The sequence below is a fragment of the Schistocerca cancellata genome, chromosome 8 (assembly GCF_023864275.1).
Source record: "Schistocerca cancellata isolate TAMUIC-IGC-003103 chromosome 8, iqSchCanc2.1, whole genome shotgun sequence".
Lineage (NCBI taxonomy): Eukaryota > Metazoa > Arthropoda > Insecta > Orthoptera > Acrididae > Schistocerca > Schistocerca cancellata.
In genome coordinates, this window is record NC_064633.1 from 526,782,258 (window position 1) to 526,802,241 (window position 19,984).

General features: G+C 42.4%; 1 protein-coding gene across 3 annotated transcripts in view; it reads left to right on the forward strand.

Annotated features, from left to right (window-relative positions):
• Nucleotides 1–19,984, forward strand: part of LOC126094533 (zinc transporter 1) — a 679,313-nt gene that overhangs the window by 542,203 nt on the left and 117,126 nt on the right. For all 3 annotated transcript variants that reach the window (XM_049908954.1, XM_049908955.1, XM_049908956.1), the window contains one exon: nt 14,348–14,538. In XM_049908954.1, coding sequence (XP_049764911.1) covers nt 14,350–14,538 — 189 coding nt within the window. In that variant the 5' untranslated portion in view covers nt 14,348–14,349. The remainder of the gene's footprint in view (nt 1–14,347; nt 14,539–19,984) is intronic.

Consider the following 19,984-nt stretch of genomic DNA (forward strand, 5'->3'; position numbering starts at 1 on the left):
ATCGCTTCAATCATTTGTAATAGCCCTGTATAAATACAGCCCGAGAGGCAAGACTAGGTTCCACTTCGGACCCTGTCACTGTAAGACCCGCGTCAGTCAGAAGCCGGAGTGCGCGCTGCCTCGGATGACGTCAGAGACAGGCTGTTGCAAAACGCTTATTTTCAGTAGTAAGAGAAGAAGAAAGAAATTTGTTAACATCGAGTGTAGATTTAAGTGTCAGGAAGTCGTTTCTGAAAGTATTTGTATGGAGTGTAGCCCTGTATGGAAGTGAAACGTGGACGATAAATAGTTTGGACAAGAAGAGAATAGAAGCTTTCGAAATGTGGTGCTACAGAAGAACGCTGAAGATTAGATGGGTAGATCACATAACTACTGAGGAAGTATTGAATAGGATTGGGGAGAAGAGTTTGTGGCACAACTTGACTAGAAGAAGGGATCGGTTGGCAGGACATGTTCTGAGGCATCAAGGGATCACCAGTTTAGTACTGGAGGGCAGCGTGGAGGGTAAAAATCGTAGAGGGAGACCAAGAGATGAATACACTACGCAGATTCAGAAGGATGTAGGCTGCAGTAGGCACTGGGAGATGAAGAAGCTTGCACAGGATAGAGTAGCATGGAGAGCTGCATCAAACCAGTCTCAGGACTGGAGACAACAACAAAAACAACAACAAGAGAAAATGAACTCTCGAAGACTGTACACCGTCCTGGATCGCTTAGATTTCGCAAAAGTAACTGTCAGTGTGCGGCCGGTAATGTTAACAAATCCGCATGGCAAGTGGTGACAATTATTTTCCACTTCTGTGGCGAGCATATTTATTTTGATTATCAGTAGTCAGGGCAAAAGACAATTTAGTACGAACTTACCATAGAGGTCGTTTCTGAACTGCTCATAGCGCTGTTTAGAATAGAGATATTTACTGTCAGTAATAACCTAATGAAGAATACAATGTTGTGCCTGTCAAACTCCAATTTGAACACACAATGTTCATTTACAATCATCCCGCTGAGCAAACGGAGAATATAAACATTTCTGTCAGTGGACTGGACAAGAATGTGGACTTGCAGACTGGGAACTATGGTCAGTATGTTCTCTATCGCTTTCTGGCTGACCACAGTAGTGGTTGGCAGGCTCTCGTAAAACACGGCGAACAGTATTTACAACAAATGCAATTTCCTCCTATGACTGGTGATTATTAATATGAAAATCGACACGCCGCCCCACAATCCTTGTGCGCGAAATGTAAATCACGGAGTGCTTCACCGAACCGAACACCAGAACGAATTCTGATGTGTGCGCTGAGATGCTAGAGACAGAACTGATCAGAATACATGAGCACCTAGGGTATGAAGGTCTAACGTTTCAACAATATAATGTTTCCGCTCCAGTCAAAAAGTGATACAAAGATAAAGGTATCGATGTCCTGTCCTGGCCTGCACGTAGTCCGGATTTTAACACCGTGGAAAACCGCTGATGAATACTTGCAAGGCATGTTTATCGCAATGGAAGGCAATTTTAGGCCGTATGTTGAAAGGAGTGGGCAACATTTGCAATTGCAAACTACAACCCCGAACAAAATCAAAACCTAAGAGAAAAAAAATGGTTCAAATGGCTCTGAGCACTATGGGACTTAACATCTCAGGTCATCAGTCCCCTAGAACTTAGAACTACTTAAACCTAACTAACCTAAGGACATCACACACATCCATGCCCGAGGCAGGATTCGAACCTGCGACCGTAGCAGTCGCGCGGTTCCAGACTGAAGCGCCTAGAACCGCTCGGCCACCGGCGGCCGGCACCTAAGAGAATTTTTAAGGTAATTACGAATAGTGGAGGTTGAACAAAGTACTAACAATAAAATAATACAACACGATAGTAAGTGCCTTTACACCAATTTCCATCCAGGAAATCCAAACGCCTTATTTTGTTACTAGTATTGTGAAAGACTTCCGTTATGATTGTTTGTCTTGTATTTATCTATTCCTTTCATAGTTAATTCGAAACATGTATCAAGCAGATATTGTACTATTACTTTCGTGGAACCCTGCCTTTATACTGGTTTCCACTACTGTATTAATCTGAGTAATAGCAGCCACTGTAATGTGCCGAATAATAGCTACTGTAACCTTTCCCTGTGATACCTTTCATGAATTAATGAATAATAGTCAGCAGTCTTTTCAATAAAGTAATTAAATTTGAATTAATTGGAAGTTTAATAATCAAATGCTTCCTGAATGGTAAACTGCAACTCTGTGTCACCCTCTTTGTCTTATATAGTCCGTGCTAATCTTGCATGTTACATCATGATTGGTTAGGGTAATATGACAGAGTGTCTCCAAAGTCAGACTCTGTAACGACTGACCATGGACCGCCAATAATGACCTGTTGTTATTGTCGTCGTCTTCACTCCAAAGACTGTTTCGACGTAGTACTCCATACTACTCTACCCCGTATAAGCCTCTTCCTCTCAAAGTAGCTACTGCTACCTACATCCTTCTGAATCTGCTTGCTGTATTCATATCCTGGTCTCCTTCTACGATTTTTACCTCCCACACACTTCCCTCCAGTACTAAACTGGTTATCCCTTGATGCCCCAGAACATGTCCTACCAACTGATCCCTTCTTCTAGTCAGGCTGTACCACAAATTTCTCCCCAGTTATATTCTGTACCTCCTCATTAGTTACGTGAACTACCCATCTCATCTTCAGCGTTCTTCTGTAGCACAGCATTTAAAAAGGTTCTATTCTCTTCTTGTCTAAACTGTTCATCGTCCATGTTTCACTTCCATACTTGGCTACACTACATTAAAATACATTCAGAAAGGACTTCCTGACATTAAACTGTATACTCAGTGTTAACAAATTTCTGTTCTTTAGAAACGCTTTCCTTGCCATAGCCAGCCTATATTTTATATCCTCTCTACTTCGACCGTCATCACTTATTTTACTGCCTGAACAGCAAAACTCATCTACTACTTTAAATGCCTCATTTCCTAAACTAATTCCCTCGGCATAACCTGATTTAATTCGACTACATTCCATTACCTTCGTTTTGCTTTTCTTGATGTTCCTCTTACATCCTCCTTTCAAGACACTGTTCATTCCTTTCAACTGCTCTTCCAAGTCCTTTGCTGTCTCTGACAGAATTACAATGTCATCGCCAAACTTCAAGTTTTTATTTCATCTCCATGGATTTTAACACCTACTCCAAATTTTTCTTTTGTTTCCTTTACTGCTTGCTCAATGTACAGGTTGAATAACACTGGGATAGGCTACAGCCCTGTCTCAGTCCCTCCTCAACCACTGCTTCCCTTTCGTGTCCCTCGACTCTTATAACTGTCTTCTGGTTTCTGTACAAAACGTACACAGCCTCTCGCTCCCTGTATTTTACCCGTGCTACCTGTAGAATTTGAAAAAGAGCATTCCAGTCAACATTTCCAAAAGCTTTCTCAAAGTCTGCAAATGCTAGAAACGTAGGTTTGCCTTTCCTTATCCTATCTTCTATGAGAAATCGTAGGGTCAGTATTTCCCTGCGTGTTTCTACATTTCTCCGAATCCAAACTGATCTTCCCCGAGGTCGACGTCTACCTCTAATAATGATCTAACGACTTAAAATAAATACTCGATGACGTAATTAAAACTCGGAAAACGAAAAGTAATTTAAATCGCCTCACCCTGTACGAGGTAGGTAGTTAAGTCTTTTTTATGCGCTCTAGAATAAATTACGAAATAGTTCCTTTCATGCCGGACATCGAATAACGAATAACAGCGGAGAGTGAGTCCCTCTGATGTGTTAGCGCACAACATTACTGCAGCACTCATTATATAATATGTCTGGCGTATAGAATTGCCGTAACTTATTTCACGATACGCTATATGAGGACGTTCTTACTTCTTGTATTATGAGCCTACTTCGTTTTCGGCATCTTTTTGTAACACAGCTGCATCTCTTCTTTTGCGGTTTTCCCACAAAAAACGGACCGAGCGAGGTGGCGCAGTGGTTAGACGCTGGACTCGCATTCGGGAGGACGAAGGTTCAATGCCGCGTCCGGCCATCCTGATTTAGGTTTTCCGCGATTTCCCTAAATCGCTCCAGGCGAATGCCGGGATGGTTCCTTTCAAATGGCACGGTCGACTTCCTTCCCCGTCCTTCCCTAATCCGATGAGACCGATGACCTCGCTGTCTGGTCTCCTTCCCCAAACAACCAACCAACCAACCCACAAACAATGATCCAATTCCGTACTCCGTACACAGAATTTTTTCCTGGTCCTATTATTAAGGCCTCTGCCTAATTGTATTAGACTTGTTTGTATTACTCACTGGTGTCGAAACCCGCGCAGTTGTTTACGAAACACGATATTTCGGCAGTGTCCCCTGCCGTCAGGTACAGCTGCCCATGCAGCTTCAACACGATACCACAGTCCGTCAAGAGTAGTGACTGGCGTATTGTGACGAGCCGGTTGCTCGGCCACTATTGACCAGACGTTTTCAATTGGTGAGAGATCTGCAGAATGTGCTGGCCAGGGCAGCAGTCGAACATTTTCTGTATCCAGAAAGGCCCGTACAGGACCTGCAACATGCGGTCGTGCATTATCCTGATAAAATGTAGGATTTCGCAGGGATCGAATGAAGGGTAGAGCCACGGGTCGTAACACATCTGAAATGTAACGTCCACTGTTCAAAGTGCCGTCAATGCGATCAAGAGGTGACGGAGACGTGTAACCAATGGCATCCCATACCATCACGCCGGGTGATACACCAGTATGGCGATGACGAATACACGCTTCCAATGAGCGTTCACCGCGATGTCACCAAACAAGGATGCGACCATCATGATGCTGTAAACAGAACCTGTATTCATCTGAAAAAACGACGTTTTGCCAGTCGTGCGCCCAGGTTTGTTGTTGAGTACACCATCGCATGCGCTCCTGTCTGCGATGCAGCGTCAAGGGTAACCACAACCTTGGTCTCCGAGCTGATAGTCCATGCCGCTGCAAAAGACGTCGAACTGTTCGTGCAGATGGTTGTTGTCTTACAAACGTCCCAATGTGTTGACTCAGGGATCGAGACATGGCTGCACGATCCGTTAGAGCCGTGCGGATAAGATGCCTGTCATCTCGACTGCGAGTGATACGAGGCCTTTGGGATCCAGCACGGCGTTCCGTATTACCCTCCTGAACCCACAGTTTCCATATTCTGCTAACAGTCATTGGATCTCGACCAACGCGAGCAGCAATGTCGTGATACGATAAACCGCAATCGCGATAGGCTACAATCCGACCTTTATCAAAGTCGAAAACGTGATGGTACGCATTTCTCCTCCTTACACGAGGCATCACAACAACGTTTCAGCAAAAAACGCCGGTCAACTGCTGTTAGTGCATGAGAAATCAGTTGGAAACTTTCGTCATGTGAGCACGTTGTAGGTGTCGCCACCGGTGCCAACCCTGTGTGAATGCCCTGAAAAGCTAATCACTTGCATATCACAGCATATTCTCCCTGTCGGTTAAATTCCGCGTCTGTAGCACGTCATCTTCGTGGTGTAGCCATTTTAATGTCCAGTAGTGTAACTCGTGTGGAAAGGGTTTCCATCACTACACGTCCGTTTTTGAAAATATCGTTGTCAAACGTCACGATGCGGAGTCCGTTTCGGATCAGGTAACTAGTTACAACTTTCGAAAACAAAAGAAAAGTTTATTTACACGTGAGAAAACAACGACGAGAAGTTGAGGGAAACTTTAGATTATATGGAACGTTTCCGACAACCATTGTTCCCATGCGCCAATCGCGAATGGAACAACGAAAGGGCAGTGAGTTTGAGGGGTGTTAGAGGTACAGTGGTACCAGAAGTAACCTCCACTGCACACCGAAAGATATGTAGATGTTGTAACCTCCCCACAAAAATAGTTTCTCATTTAGCGTAACCTCAAAACAGAAAAATTCCTAAACCTCTCAACAGTAAAAAATATATTTATGTCGTTCATTCACATTGAGTGTAACCTCCCCACAAAAATTAAATTCAGTAACCTGGTAATAATACAATGTAACTAACCTCTCAATTAAATTGTCGCTCACTTATGACTTTTCAATAATTGACTGTGAATTTAACCTGGTAGATTTTGGACGTCAGCAGTGCTGCGTCATGGCCCTGAAAGATCATTCTGAATAAAAAAAAAGAAAAAAAATTATTACCTCAATGAAGGTCGCCGGATAACGCATATATATCTGCTCTTACAATAAATTTTTCTGGCACAGCCCTGTGCAATGCTGGCCGATAGATTTGTCATTTATGAAAGGAAACAACTGATTTTTTTCTTTTGCAATAATCGGGAAGATCATGGATTGGAGAAATTAGTAAATTCTTTAAATTGAAATGAATGGTTGTTAAGAGTTACTTTTTATGAGGAAGATTATTATTAGGAGATTTTTAAAACATTTACATGGGACTTGAGATAATACTACATATGCGCGAGGCTGCTTTTTACCTTCTACAATAATGCTCAGGCTCCGGCATTGCTGCACCACGACCGGCCCAGCCAACACGATACACCAGACCAGAACAGACTGCTCGCTAGCAACAACTTACTCCTACAGCTACACAGTTCCTACTGCAGTCAACACTGCTCTCTGGTCTGAGATTGTCTTATACCTTACATATCGCAGGCAGCGCGTGAGCAATACATCGAAATCACATCTGCTCGGACTTCTTACAATGTAACATAACGAGTAGCTATATCTACATGCACTTTTCGAAAGCCGTATTATGGTGTGTAGCTGCGGTTACTTCTTCTACCCCCATTAACCCCCACTTTCCTATTTATATTTGCGAACACTTCGTGGAAAGAACAAACATCGGTAACCATTCGTTCGAGCTGCAAACTTCCTGGGTTTTTTTTTTCGTTGTAGTCATTTGACTACTCATTTAAATATATGGCGAAAGAGTCAGCCTACAGGAATAGTGAAACGAACCCTATCGTACAGGACCGTGTGCCACAAAGGGCGCAAATTCAGCATGAGATGGGGAAACTCACAGGCGTCTATTGTCTTTTGGAGCCCAAGCGCTGTAGTGTGCGAGTGAGACAGACGAGAACCTACGTCATAGGGAAACCCAGTAGAAGGCATTTGTGGCCAGGGAGACGTAGCAGTGTTAAATATGGCGGACCTAAGTTCGGTCATAAAGGGAAACATGAAAACTACTTAATCCTGTAGTAATCCAGGGAATGAAGCCAAAGTAATTTTAATCTATCATCCTTCATAAATTTTCATGGTGATCCCAATAAACTTAAATATTGATCATATCTATAATAATTTAGGATTTACTGTTAAAGTGAAGTTAACAAGTCTTGTGTAAAAAATACCTGAATGCTAAAATCTGAACGCTTTGGTCGATCTTAACGATCGACATTTCATATAGAAGCGCATCATTAAAATGACAAACGTTGTGAATATCAACTCTGTAACTTTATTTGTTTAAAAGATATACTAAATTTAAATTACCAGTATTTTGAGTTAAACATCAGATCATTATTTCCTCGACCCAAAACACATTGAACGATGATACCATGACACCTTATTGAATCATTAAGTAATAGAATATTTATTGTAAAGCTTAGTGCATAATAGTCACTTTTGTTCTTTATTTATTTATCAGGAAGCACATTGGTGCAAGGCTACTGGCCGTGGCATTCAAAGCTAAAAAATAATTTGTATTGGTTTTATGTAAAAGAATTTTAACGTTTATTATGTAATTGATATTATTGTTACTTTATTTAGAATGTGGAAGTGGTCAAGCTTTAATTATTTAAATACGGTAAAGTGTAAAATAATGTAGAATAAGTTGTAGCCAATCAGATGGACGGCTTCAGGAAAGGGAACTGCCCTAGTCACACAGTTCAGCGAGGATATTCGGCGCGCGGGAAACGCGGCCGGGGACGGGCAGAGGGACAGTGCTGGTGCAGATGCGATGGCGAACAGTTCGGCTGGTCTGGACGCGAAAGCGGACGGTCGGTCTTTAGGCAGCTAGGAAGTGAAACGACTTAGAAAATTTCGCGTTGTGTGGTATCGCGGGAGCAGCCGAGCACCTGGTGTGAACTCAAACTTTTCGTGTAAATGACTAGTTGGAGTATCGGACGTGTGTTTCGCGATGAGATTGTGAATGATCGAACTGTGTCAAATGGATATGCGCTCGAGTGTAATAGTAATTCTAAATATGCCCACTTTCACTACTAGTTTTCTGTCTGAATAAACATTATTCTAACCAAATCGCAACTATGTGGCCTATGTCATTTATGAGTCGTTAATTCAGTTCCCGATATTATTATCACTGTTATGTTACATTAACTTTGTTTGGTAGATATCGAAATAGACGACAGTGGGATAGAGAAACAATTAAAATCGCTCAAAAGAGGAAAGGCCGCTGGACCTCATGGGATACCAGTTCGATTTTACACAGAGTACGCGAAGGAACTTGCCCCCCTTCTTGCAGCGGTGTACCGTAGGTCCCTAGAAGAGCGTAGCGTTCCAAAGTATTGGAAATGGACACAGGTCATCCCCGTTTTCAAGAAGGGACGTCGAACAGATGTGCAGAACTGTAGACCTATATCTCTAACGTCGATCAGTTGTATAATTTTGGAACACTTATTATTTTCGGGTATAATCACTTTTATGGAGACTAGAAATCTACTCTGTAGGAATCAGCATGGGTTTCGAAAAAGACGGTCGCGTGAAACCCAGCTCGCGCTATTCGCCCACGAGACTCAGAGGGTCATAGACACGGGTTCCCAGGTAGATGCCGTGTTTCTTCCGCAAGTCGTTTGATACAGTTCCCCACAGTCGTTTAATGAACAAAGTAAGAGCATATGGACTATCAGACCAATTGTGTGATTGGATTGAAGAGTTCCTAGATAACATAACGCAGCATGTCAATCTCAATGGAGAGAAGTCTTCCGAAGTAAGAGTGATTTCAGGTGTGCTGCAGGGGAGTGTCGTAGGACCGTTGCTATTCACAATATACATAAATGACCTTGTCGATGACACCGGAAGTTCACTGAGGCTTTTTGCGGATGATGCTGTGGTATATCGAGAGGTTGTAACAATGGAAAATTGTACTGAAATGCAGGAGGATCTGCAGCGAATTGACGCATGGTGCAGGGAATGGCAATTGAATCTCAATGTAGACAAGTGTAATGTACTGCGAATACATAGAAAGAAAGATCCCTTATCATTTAGCTACAGTATAGCAGGTCAGCAACTGGAAGCAGTTAATTCCATAAATTATGTGGGAGTAGGCATTAGGAGTGATTTAAAATGGAACGATCATATAAAGTTGATCGTCGGTAAAGCCGATGCCAGACTGAGATTCATTGGAAGAATCCTAAGGAAATGCAATCCGAAAACACAGTAAGTAGGTTACAGTACACTTGTTCGCCCACTGCTTGAATACTGCTAAGCAGTGTGGGATCCGTACCAGATAGGATTGATAGAAGAGATAGAGAAGATCCAACGGAGAGCAGCGCGCTTCGTTACAGGATCATTTAGTAATCGCGAAAGCGTTACGGAAATGACAGATAAACTCCAGTGGAAGATTCTGCAGGAGAGACGCTCAGTAGCTCGGTACGGGCTTTTGTTGTAGTTTCGAGAACACACCTTCACCGAAGAGTCAAGCAGTATATTGCTCCCTCCTACGTATATCTCGCGAAGAGACCGTGAGGATAAAATCAGAGAGATTAGAGCCCACACAGAGGCAACTTGCCATCAGCCAGGCAATTTAACCAAAGGCTCACAAGTGTCTAGTTTAGGTCGTGTAATGCGAGACGTGCTGTTCAACCCTTAGATGAGTTTGTGCCAAGACAGTTCGATGAAGAGGGACCGCATGTGAGCCCAAACATCTTTGGGATGTTAGCATGCAAACGTCTCTCTTGTAACATCTGCCAATGGAGTTTGTTTAGCATCTCCGTAACGCTCTCTCGCCAGCTAAACAATTCCATGACGAAACGCGGCGCTCTTCGTTGGATCTCCTCTATCAGTTCTACCTGATAGGGATCTCAGATAGATGAATAATACTCTAGAATCGGGCGAAGAAGCGCCTTAAAAGCCACATCTTTCGCGGATGAGTTGCATTTCCTTAAGATTCTTCCTGTGAATCTGAGTCTGGCGTCTGCTTTTCCCACTATCTGTTCTATATGGTCATTCCACTTTAAGTCGCTCTGGATAGTTACACCTAGATATTTTACGGCAGACGCTGCCTCCAACTGTTTGTCATCAATAGTGTAGCTGTACAGCAGTGGATTTCTTTTTCTATGTAAGCGTAATATGTTACATTTCTTTACGTTCAGGGTCAACTGCCAGAGCCTGCACCATTCGTCAATTCTCTGCAGGTCGTTCTACAAATTCTTACTATCTTCCTGCGTTGCTACTTTGATATAGACAACTGCATCATCTGAGAATAGCCTTAAACGGCGTCCGACGCTTTCTACTAGGTCATGTATATACAGGGTGCTACAACAAGGTACGGCCAAACTTTCAGGAAACATTCCTCACACACAAATAAAGAAAAGATGTTATGTGGACATGTGTCCGGAAACGCTTAATTTCCATGTTAGAGCTCATTTTAGTTTCGTCCACCTACACTCAATGGAGCACCTTATCATGATTTCATACGGGATACTCTACCTGTGCTGCTAGAACATGTGCCTTTACAAGTACGACACAACATGTGGTTCATGCACGAAGGAGCTCCTGCACATTTCAGTCGAAGTGTTCGTACGTTTCTCAACAACAGATTCGGTGACCGATGGATTGGTAGAGGCGGACCAATTCCGTGGCCTCCACTCTCTCCTGACCTCAACCCTCTTGACTTTCATTTATGGGGGCATTTGAAAGCTCTTGTCTACGCAACCCCTGTACCAAATGTAGAGACTTTTCGTGCTCATATTGTGGACGGCTGTGATACAATACGCCATTCTCCAGGGCTGCATCAGCGCATCAGGGATTCCATGCGACGGAGGGTGGATGCACGTATCCTCGCTAACGTAGGACATTTTGAACATTTGCTGTAACAAAGTGTTTGAAGTCACGCTGGTACGTTCTGTTGCTGTGTGTTTCCATTCCATGATTATTGTGATTTGAAGAGAAGTAATAAAATGAGCTCTAACATGGAAAGTGAACGTTTCCGGACACATGTCCACATAACATATTTTCTTTCTTTGTGTGTGAGGAATGTTTCCTGAAAGTTTGGCCGTACCTTTTTGTAACACCCTGTATTTAGTAACCGTGAAACTGTCACGGAGATACAGGCTCTATTATGCTATGGGGAACATTCTCTTGGGCATCCGTGGGACCAATGGAGCTCGTGCAAGGCACCATGATGGTCAAGCAGTATCGTACACTTGTTGCAGACCACATACACTCTTTCCTGATGATCATTTATCCCAACGGTGGTGGCACTTTCCAGCAAGATGCTGCGCCATGCCACAAGACCAGGATTGTGAAGGAGTCATTGGAGGAACAAAGTGGCGAGTTACAATTGATTTGGTGGCCCCCCAACTCGCCAGATCTGAACCCGATCGAACACATGTGGAATGTGATAGAGAGTGGTGTCAGAGCCAGAATTTACGGGATTTAGATGACTCGTGTGTGCAGATTTGATGCCAACTCCATCCGGCGACCTACCAAAGCGCCGCCGTTGTCATCCGTGCCGAAGGTCTAATAGGTGGTTATAATGTTCTGGCTGATCTGTGTGTGTGTGTGTGGGGGGGGGGGGGGTGTATTTTCTGAGTCTTGTGTCCAAACAAGTCCTCGTTTACAGAATCCACATTATTTCTTACAAAGGAGATTTTTAATCTTCACCAATACGTGAGTGTAAAAATGTTCAGAAATAGTGTAACAAAATGACGTCAGCGACAGAGGTCTATGTTTTTGTACGTCTGTTCGAAGACCCTTCTTGAAAACAGGGATGGCGTGCGAATTTTTCCAATCACTTGTAATGCTTCGTTGCTCCAGTGACCCACGGTACACTGCCGTTAGTCGAGGAACAAGTGCTCTCGCATATTCTGTATAGAAACGTACAGGTATCCTCTCGAGCCCAGTTGTATTTCCTCTGTTAGCTCAAAGCAATAGGTTTTCTATCCTACAGTCACTTATTTCGGTATCTATCATTAGCGAAACAATTTTGGAAAAAGGGAACTACATGGGAATGTGGAACCTTTTGAGCAGGAGTGGAATCTTTTGAACAGGGAAGGTAACCTTTTGGGGATGGGACGACTATCTGACAATGAGTGGTGGAGCTTTTGGGTTGCGATGGTGGTGGGTTTTGTGTTGGGGTGGTGGTGGGCTTTGGGCGACAGTAGGGGTTTTTGAACAAGGGTAGGGATGTTTTGGGTGGGGTTTGTGTTTTGCGGCAATGATGGTGAATGTTTTGGTCTATGTAAGCTTGTAACCTCCCCCTCACTTATCGACCTTAATGACAGTGAAAAATTAAACCGCGTGTACCTAATGGAAACTTGGCAAAAGCAATCGCCACCTAAGTTAATTTGTCGGTAAAGAGGGAGGAAAGGGTTACATCTAAATGAAAGGAATAATGCAAATGAAACTGGTGGAAATTAATTTTGAAAAGGGGTAAAGTTAATAAAGAAAGTAAATGTGCGGTCGTTACGTTAACAATTAACTGGCGTTAATTCGATATCTGAGATTTGGGGAAAATTACGGTCGCCAGTCCTATGGACAACTACTATAATAACTGAAAATGAAAGATTAATGCACATATAATTAGCACTAAAAGCGTGGCACCTGAAGGTTGACACGTGTTGTGTGAAAACTGAAATTTTGTCAGAAGTAATAAATTTCGCTACACTCTGACTTAATTTAGCAAAAGAATTAATAAAACCGGAATATTGAAAGTTAATTTAGTGACTGAAATTAATAGTGAACTTTGTTTCTGAAGCTCTACGAAATTCAATGAAATAAGGTTAGTCTTGGGCTACCTCAACAATCATTTCAAAAGCTACTTGAATCTACGCAATTTAGAAATAAGAAATTTAACTTTGAACTTGAATTAAATGATTCTGAACAATGAACAATAGTAAAATTTAGTAAATACCAAGCTGAGCTGCAGTCACAGGTAAGCTAAAATATGGTAACAAAATTCGCACTCTTAATTTGTGCTTGCGTAATCTAAATATTGTAGCCAGCTATGAATACTTTAACTGAACTTTGAAATTAAAGCAGTGAAATGGAATGATATTACTTTAATGCTGGCGTTTGAATTTCAACGACACTCGGGTTTATTCCGGAAAAGGAAGGGACCCTGCTTGGTAATGCAATTGGGACAATGAGCAACAAAGGTTCATGCTATGTTGCTGTAATTTTGTGAGGCAAATTGAACAGTTTGAAAAGCTGAGGTCTGCCATACAGTTCTAAAACTTCACGTGCTTCCAGTCCCTTGTTGGTTGATTGAAGGTTTGAAGTCGTCGATCGAAGAGATGGCGACAGTCACTCATTTTCGGCCGTCGCTGATGCAGAAGCTGGATGTTGGCGCGCCTTCTTCTCGACACGGTCGCCAGGCGAAACGGGCTCTTGATGTTGCGCCAGCTAATGCTTCCCGTCCGCGACACCGTGTCAGAAACTATCATAGCAAGTCGAGAGCAATTACGTGCTGCCAAACCCCGAAAGCGCGGCAACTCGCGGGAGCGTCAGACAACACACCTGCTCCCGCCCTACTCCAGCCAGACTCCCTCTGCCCGCGCTCCATGCGGCAGAGTTAACACTACCAAAGATCCTAAACACTTCGGTTCTCCACACGACCTATCGATGTAAGCGTTCGACAGCATAGTTTTCCCTAGGCCAGACCCAACGTAAAAATACAAATAATATTTACAAAACAAACCGTGTGTGTGTGTGTGTGTGTGTGTGTGTGTGTGTGTGTGTGTGGTGTGTATATATACAAATAGTAAAACAATTACAATATATAAAGACACAGAAATGTCATATCTTCAGGTAACAAAATAAGGAAAAAATTTATAGTACAATAGATGGAAATAGGAGGGTATGCATTTCCGGCGTTACAAGCTTTTGGCGTTGGCGAGATCTTAAGTGCTATCAGCTTGGGTTAGGATGTGTAGGGTGCTCTGGTTTGGGGGGAGGCCGGGGGGTGGTACACTTTCTTCATGAGCTGCAGTAGTATTTCTTCTTCCCCACTCATCAGACAGTTGCTTTTCACCCAGTGGTTTAGTGGGTGCCTCAACCACACAGATGCTCTCTTCACCGTGGTGTGTCGCTTACCAGCAGCTACAGAAGACGTGACGAGCTCTCGGCTGCAGTGCTCAGACATCAGTTCTCGGTGGCTGTTCCAGAAATGGCGATGAAGCAGTGGGTGCGCCGGCTGCAGCCGCTGGCGCTGTACGCGATGCTGGCGGCCACGGTGGTCTTCCTGGTGCTGCAGCTGGTGCTGGCGCACGCCACGCACGCCCTCACCCTGCTGGTCGACGCCTACCACATGCTCTGCAACCTGGTCGCCCTCGCCGGCTGCATCATCACCATCAAGGTGAGCCACCTGCCTAACACTAGCTGCACACTGGGGTGCATTTTTCACTGTCTGTACTTGTATTCACTGTCTGTCTTTCCTCTCGTCATTTTCCGGCCTCGATTATAGTATGCCGACCTTACTTTATGCCTCGAGTCAATGTTCTCAGGTGACCTCGTGTCTTTCAGCACTCAGTAGTTAGTCTGCACATCAAACGCTCAAATGTGTGCCATCCCTTGATAGAAGTGCAAGGTTAAGTACCTTCACTTGGAATATTCAGCACTTGTATTGGATTTTCTTAAGTTGTTTCATTTATTTATTTATTTCATTTATTTATTTATTTCATTTATTTATTTATTTCATTTATTTATTTTATTTATTTATTTATTTATTTATTTATTTCATTTATTTATTTCGTTTATTTATTCATTTCGTTTGTTTAGTCATTTCGTTTGTTTAGTCATTTCGTTTGTTTAGTCATTTCGTTTGTTTAGTCATTTTGTTTGTTTAGTCATTTCGTTTGTTTAGTCATTTCGTTTGTTTAGTCATTTCGTTTGTTTAGTCATTTCGTTTGTTTAGTCATTTCGTTTGTTTAGTCATTTCGTTTGTTTAGTCATTTCGTTTGTTTAGCCATTTCGTTTGTTTAGCCATTTCGTTTGTTTAGCCATTTCGTTTGTTTAGCCATTTCGTTTGTTTAGCCATTTCGTTTGTTTAGTCATTTCGTTTATTTAGTCATTTCGTTTATTTAGTCATTTAATGAACTGTCGCACCATATAGGAAGGAAGGAAGATAAATTGTGGTTTGCAACTCGTGATAACTGTATCATTAGAGACAAGATTACCAATTCAGATTGGTACAGATTACAGAAAGATATCAACCGTGTATTGTAAAAAAAAAAAATCATCCCAGCATTTTGATCGGGGAATTTGGAGAAATGAATGAAAACCTATATTTGGATGGTAGTTTAACGAAAACTGACATTCCGAGACTACGGCTGTGTACAAAACGAAAGTTGATTCATGCAAAGAAGAAAACAGCAAATTATTTACACAAATAGCGTCTCTATGGATTTCAAACCAACAGATTCATCTTCAGGCGGCTGTTTACGTTTAAATTACATTTGTTGTCAGCTATTTCCTCCCTCCCCCCTCCTTTGTGGCGAAAGTTAATGCACAACAGCAAAAAATGAGGAGAGAGCCAGCCAGTTGAAATAATTTGTAAGGACTGGGCTACCAATCTCGCTCGCTGACCTGTGGGAGGGTACGACGATAGAGGAACCGTCTACTGAGTCTGTGAGAGTTTTCTCAGTAGCAGAAGTCCCATGAATGTTTCGTTTATGCAAGTCTCGTCGCCCTCTGTTCTTAAGATGCTTGTGCAGCTCATGATTTACTACGATGGAAATAGGTTTATTATAAGAGGTAAGGATCCACCTTAATGAAATTTGGCTCTTATCAACTTCACTAATTATCCTTCTAGTGTCGTTAGCAGATAAAAATTTCTCATCAACCCTGATCGTTATTATGTCAATAGGTAAACTTCATGTGAGTACACGTAAAAGACTTCTTACTTTTTGTTACATGTACGCCAACAAAAATGCCAATGACAATGTGCCCTCGGTGGAACTGTGTATGGTCCAAAATAACGCAACTTAGAGGCAATATATAAGCATCACACATCTCGACTGAATAATTCATTTTAGGTTCAAGGCGCTCAAGAAATAGGTTTTCGACTTCCATTCTTGACGAACGGGAGTAACAAATGTGTCGGATTTTCTCTCTCTCTCTCTCTCTCTCTCTCTCTCTCTCTCTCTCTCTCGCGAGCGCGCGCGCGCGCTCTCTCCCTCGCACTCTCTCTCTCTCGCTCTCCCTCTCTCTCTCTCTCTCTCTCTCTCTCTCTCTCTCTCGCTCTCTCTCTCTCTCTCTCTCTCTCGCGCGCGCGCTCTCGCGCTCTCGCTCTCTCTCTCACACACAACATAACGCAAAATCCAAGAAGAATTAACCCCTGGAAACTGGGAACCTGAGAAGCTATGCTGCATACATTTAGGTTCGTGGCCATCTGGTTCCGCAACCAGTGGCGGACTAAGAGGGAGGCAGAACAGACGGCCCGCCCTGGACCTCTGGTGCTGGGGGCTACCAGATCTCGATGGCCGACAATCAAACCATTGATTACACAAACAAGGCGAAATTATGTTGTGTATGCAAAACATAAACATATTACCATGCAATGGTAAATGTCAGTGGGTGTTGGGTTGTTTGGGGAAGGAGACCAGACAGCGCGGCCATCGGTCTCATCGGATTAGGGAAGGACGGGGAAGGAAGTCGGCCGTGCCCTTTGAAAGGAACCATCCCGGAATTTGCCTGGAGCGATTTAGGGAAATCACGGAAAATCGAAATCAGGATGGCCGGACGCGGGATTGAACCGTCGTCCTCCCGAATGCGAGTCCAGTGTCTAACCACTGCGCCAACTCGCTCGGTCAGTGGGTGTGGTCAGAAGTTTTAAATTTTTTTGTAAAACATTGCGTGAAACTTAAAAATTGTAGAATGATAACCAGTTGCGCTAGACGCAATTATTCAAACGGTTTAAAAATAATCACGTAAGTCCAGTTTATTTATTACTTATTATTTTATGAATATAAGAATCCAGTTTGCTGGACTAGATCAGTCATCTAAATTTAAGCAACGGTTTTTACCAACTGTACACATCAACATTAGAGTCATCTAGACTTTATACGCCCGAAGTAACCTTAGAAAAACTTTTGATAACTTTTTTCGTATCGGGAAAGACTGCAGAGAATACGTCAGAAGGTATTCGACAGCAGTTTGAGGGAGACGGGCTGGTTAGTGCGTTGTGCAGGGCTCGAGGCTGCCGTCACCGCCATCTGCACACGGAGCAGCACAACGAAAGTTACTAGAAGTCAAAACAAAAGCTGTTCAGTTCCTATGCCCATCATTCCTTAACTCTTTCTGGAGTTCCTCTTGCCTCAAGAGTCCCGTCTAGTGTCGCATGTTTAGAGAAGTTATTTTCATACTACTTCTACATGCAGATGGAAATTACTTGTAGAGAAAACAGGAAAAAGTTTGAAACGATTGTCTAAAACTCGTGTTCATTACAGTTCAGTTACTCATAAAAGAAAACGTGGAAACAGTTGTGAGTACTTCAGAAGAAATGCAAGATCAATTCAAGGCAAACCTTGACACTAGATATGCAGCAAGCTTGTTCCTTCCAGATATACGTGATTTTACTTCTGGCACACGAGACTGCACGAAATGAATTTAGCTGAACAGTTTCTACAGTATCCAGAAACTAATCAGGAAAAAGGACTCTGAAAATTAAAAACCGTGAATGAGTTTTTAGTGACGGAACGAATTGCAATTCAATCGGTAGTTCGAAGAAGGGAACGAATCCAAAACCTCCTTTTGTGGGGAAAATATAAAAAACGTTCTCCGTTCTTATTTTTAATTTTGTCTTAACCAAGCAGTTATGAGATTCTTCACAGTAAGCTGCTGTTTTAGTACGCTGGGAGAAATGAATTTGATTGTCCTGAAGAATACATCACAATCTTAAAAATCGAGAATTTGTTTCTTACTTCAAACTGATTATGAATTAGGCATTAAAAATTCTTATTACAACAACACAAATATTGATATTTTCAAAAAACTTCCATAATACAGCATATACAGGAAATTTTTATACTACTAACAAGGAAACCTCCCCATCGCACCCCCCCTCTCAGATTTAGTTATAAGTTGGCACAGTGGATAGGCCTTGAAAAACTCAACACAGATCAATCGAGAAAACAGGAAGAAGTTGCAAGGAACTATGAAAAAATAAGCAAAATATACAAACTGAGTAGTCCATGCGCAAGATAGGCAACAACAAGGATAATGTGAGCTCAGGAGCGCCGTGGTCCCGTGGTTAGCACGAGCGTCTGTGGAACGAGAGGTCTTTGGTTCAAGTCTTCCCTCGAGTGAAAAGTTTAATTTTTTTTATTTTCAGACAATTATTATCTGTCCGTCCGTCCGATGCGAGGTAACTGCGCCGTAGCATGGGGACGCTACACCTAAACAAACATCGAAACACACGACGTCAGTCGACCACAGCGCACTGAAGAGAGAGTATTCCTGCTAACGAGGCTCCCTGGCTGGCAGTTGACTGTTCGCTACTTTGGACGAGAGTGCATTAAATACGTGAGATGTATTCCATGGGCAATATGAATCCAGCAAATATAGCTTGCGACTTCAATAACAAGGTCAATGACAATAATTGTCTGAAAATAAAAAATTAAATTTTTCACTAGAGGGAAGACTTGAACCAAGGACATCTCGTTCCGGGGCTGCTCACGCTAACCACGGGACCACGGCGCTCCTGAGTTCAGATTATCTTTGATGTTGCATATCTTCCACATGGACTACTCAGTTTGTATATTTTGCTTATTTTTTTATAGCTCCACACAGCTTCTTCATGTTGCATATCTTCCGCATGGACTACTCAGTTTGTATATTTTGCTTTTTTTTTCATAGTTCCACACAACTTCTTCCTGTTCTCTCGATTGATCTGTGTTCAGTTTTTCAAGGCCTATCCACTGTGCCAACTTATAACTAAATCTGAGGGGGGTGCGATGGGGAGGTTCCCTTGTAAGCTGCGTTTAAATAACACACCCTTTACGTAAGAAGTATTCTAACTGTCTATTCTTGGAAGTCGAAAAGAGGACTTTCGCAGGAATTTGGTTTACATAACTTAGGCCACCAATTCTTTGAAGTACTACCAGCCGAGATTTGAGTAACACTGAATTGTCTTCATTGGATTGAATTGAATAACGTGACGTGTAAATTCTCTATAGTCGTCTGATTTTGCTTTTTGCAAACCCAAAATTGTGATCACATTGAAGAAAGGAGTGCCCTCGCAATGGGAAGTTGTGATAAATATTTGTAGATTGCCTACTAACAACCAAAGCAAGGAAAAAGCACATTAAGTGTTGTTCAGGTTTTCACCCCCACAGGTGACAATGAAAAGGTGAAGTTATTTAATTTTTCAACCGCTGTATACTAAATATTTCGTCACGGCCACGTATAGCTTCTCCTTTCGGATAAACGTAGAAACCGACAGCATGTTTTTATATCGTGTAATACAAAATACATATAACCACAGTTTCCTCAGTTAGACCATTTCCAGAACAGGCAATTTTGCCCCAACCTTCGGGTCATTAGAACAGAGTTTTTATTTCTGTTTGTTATGGAACTTCTGAGAACGACGAAACTGTAAGGTCTTTTCGGCGACAGCAGCTCACTTTGCATTGTCGTTCCGATATGAACAGTTAGTTCTTTATAAATAACAGATATTGAAATGAGGGCGCTCAAATCTATAATAACTTTCGTGGAAGTACTTTCATAAAAGCATGAGAGTCCTATTTTACTTTCTTGGAAAAAACTGGACTTTTTTTGCAAAACAGGGCATACATAGTTTTGAT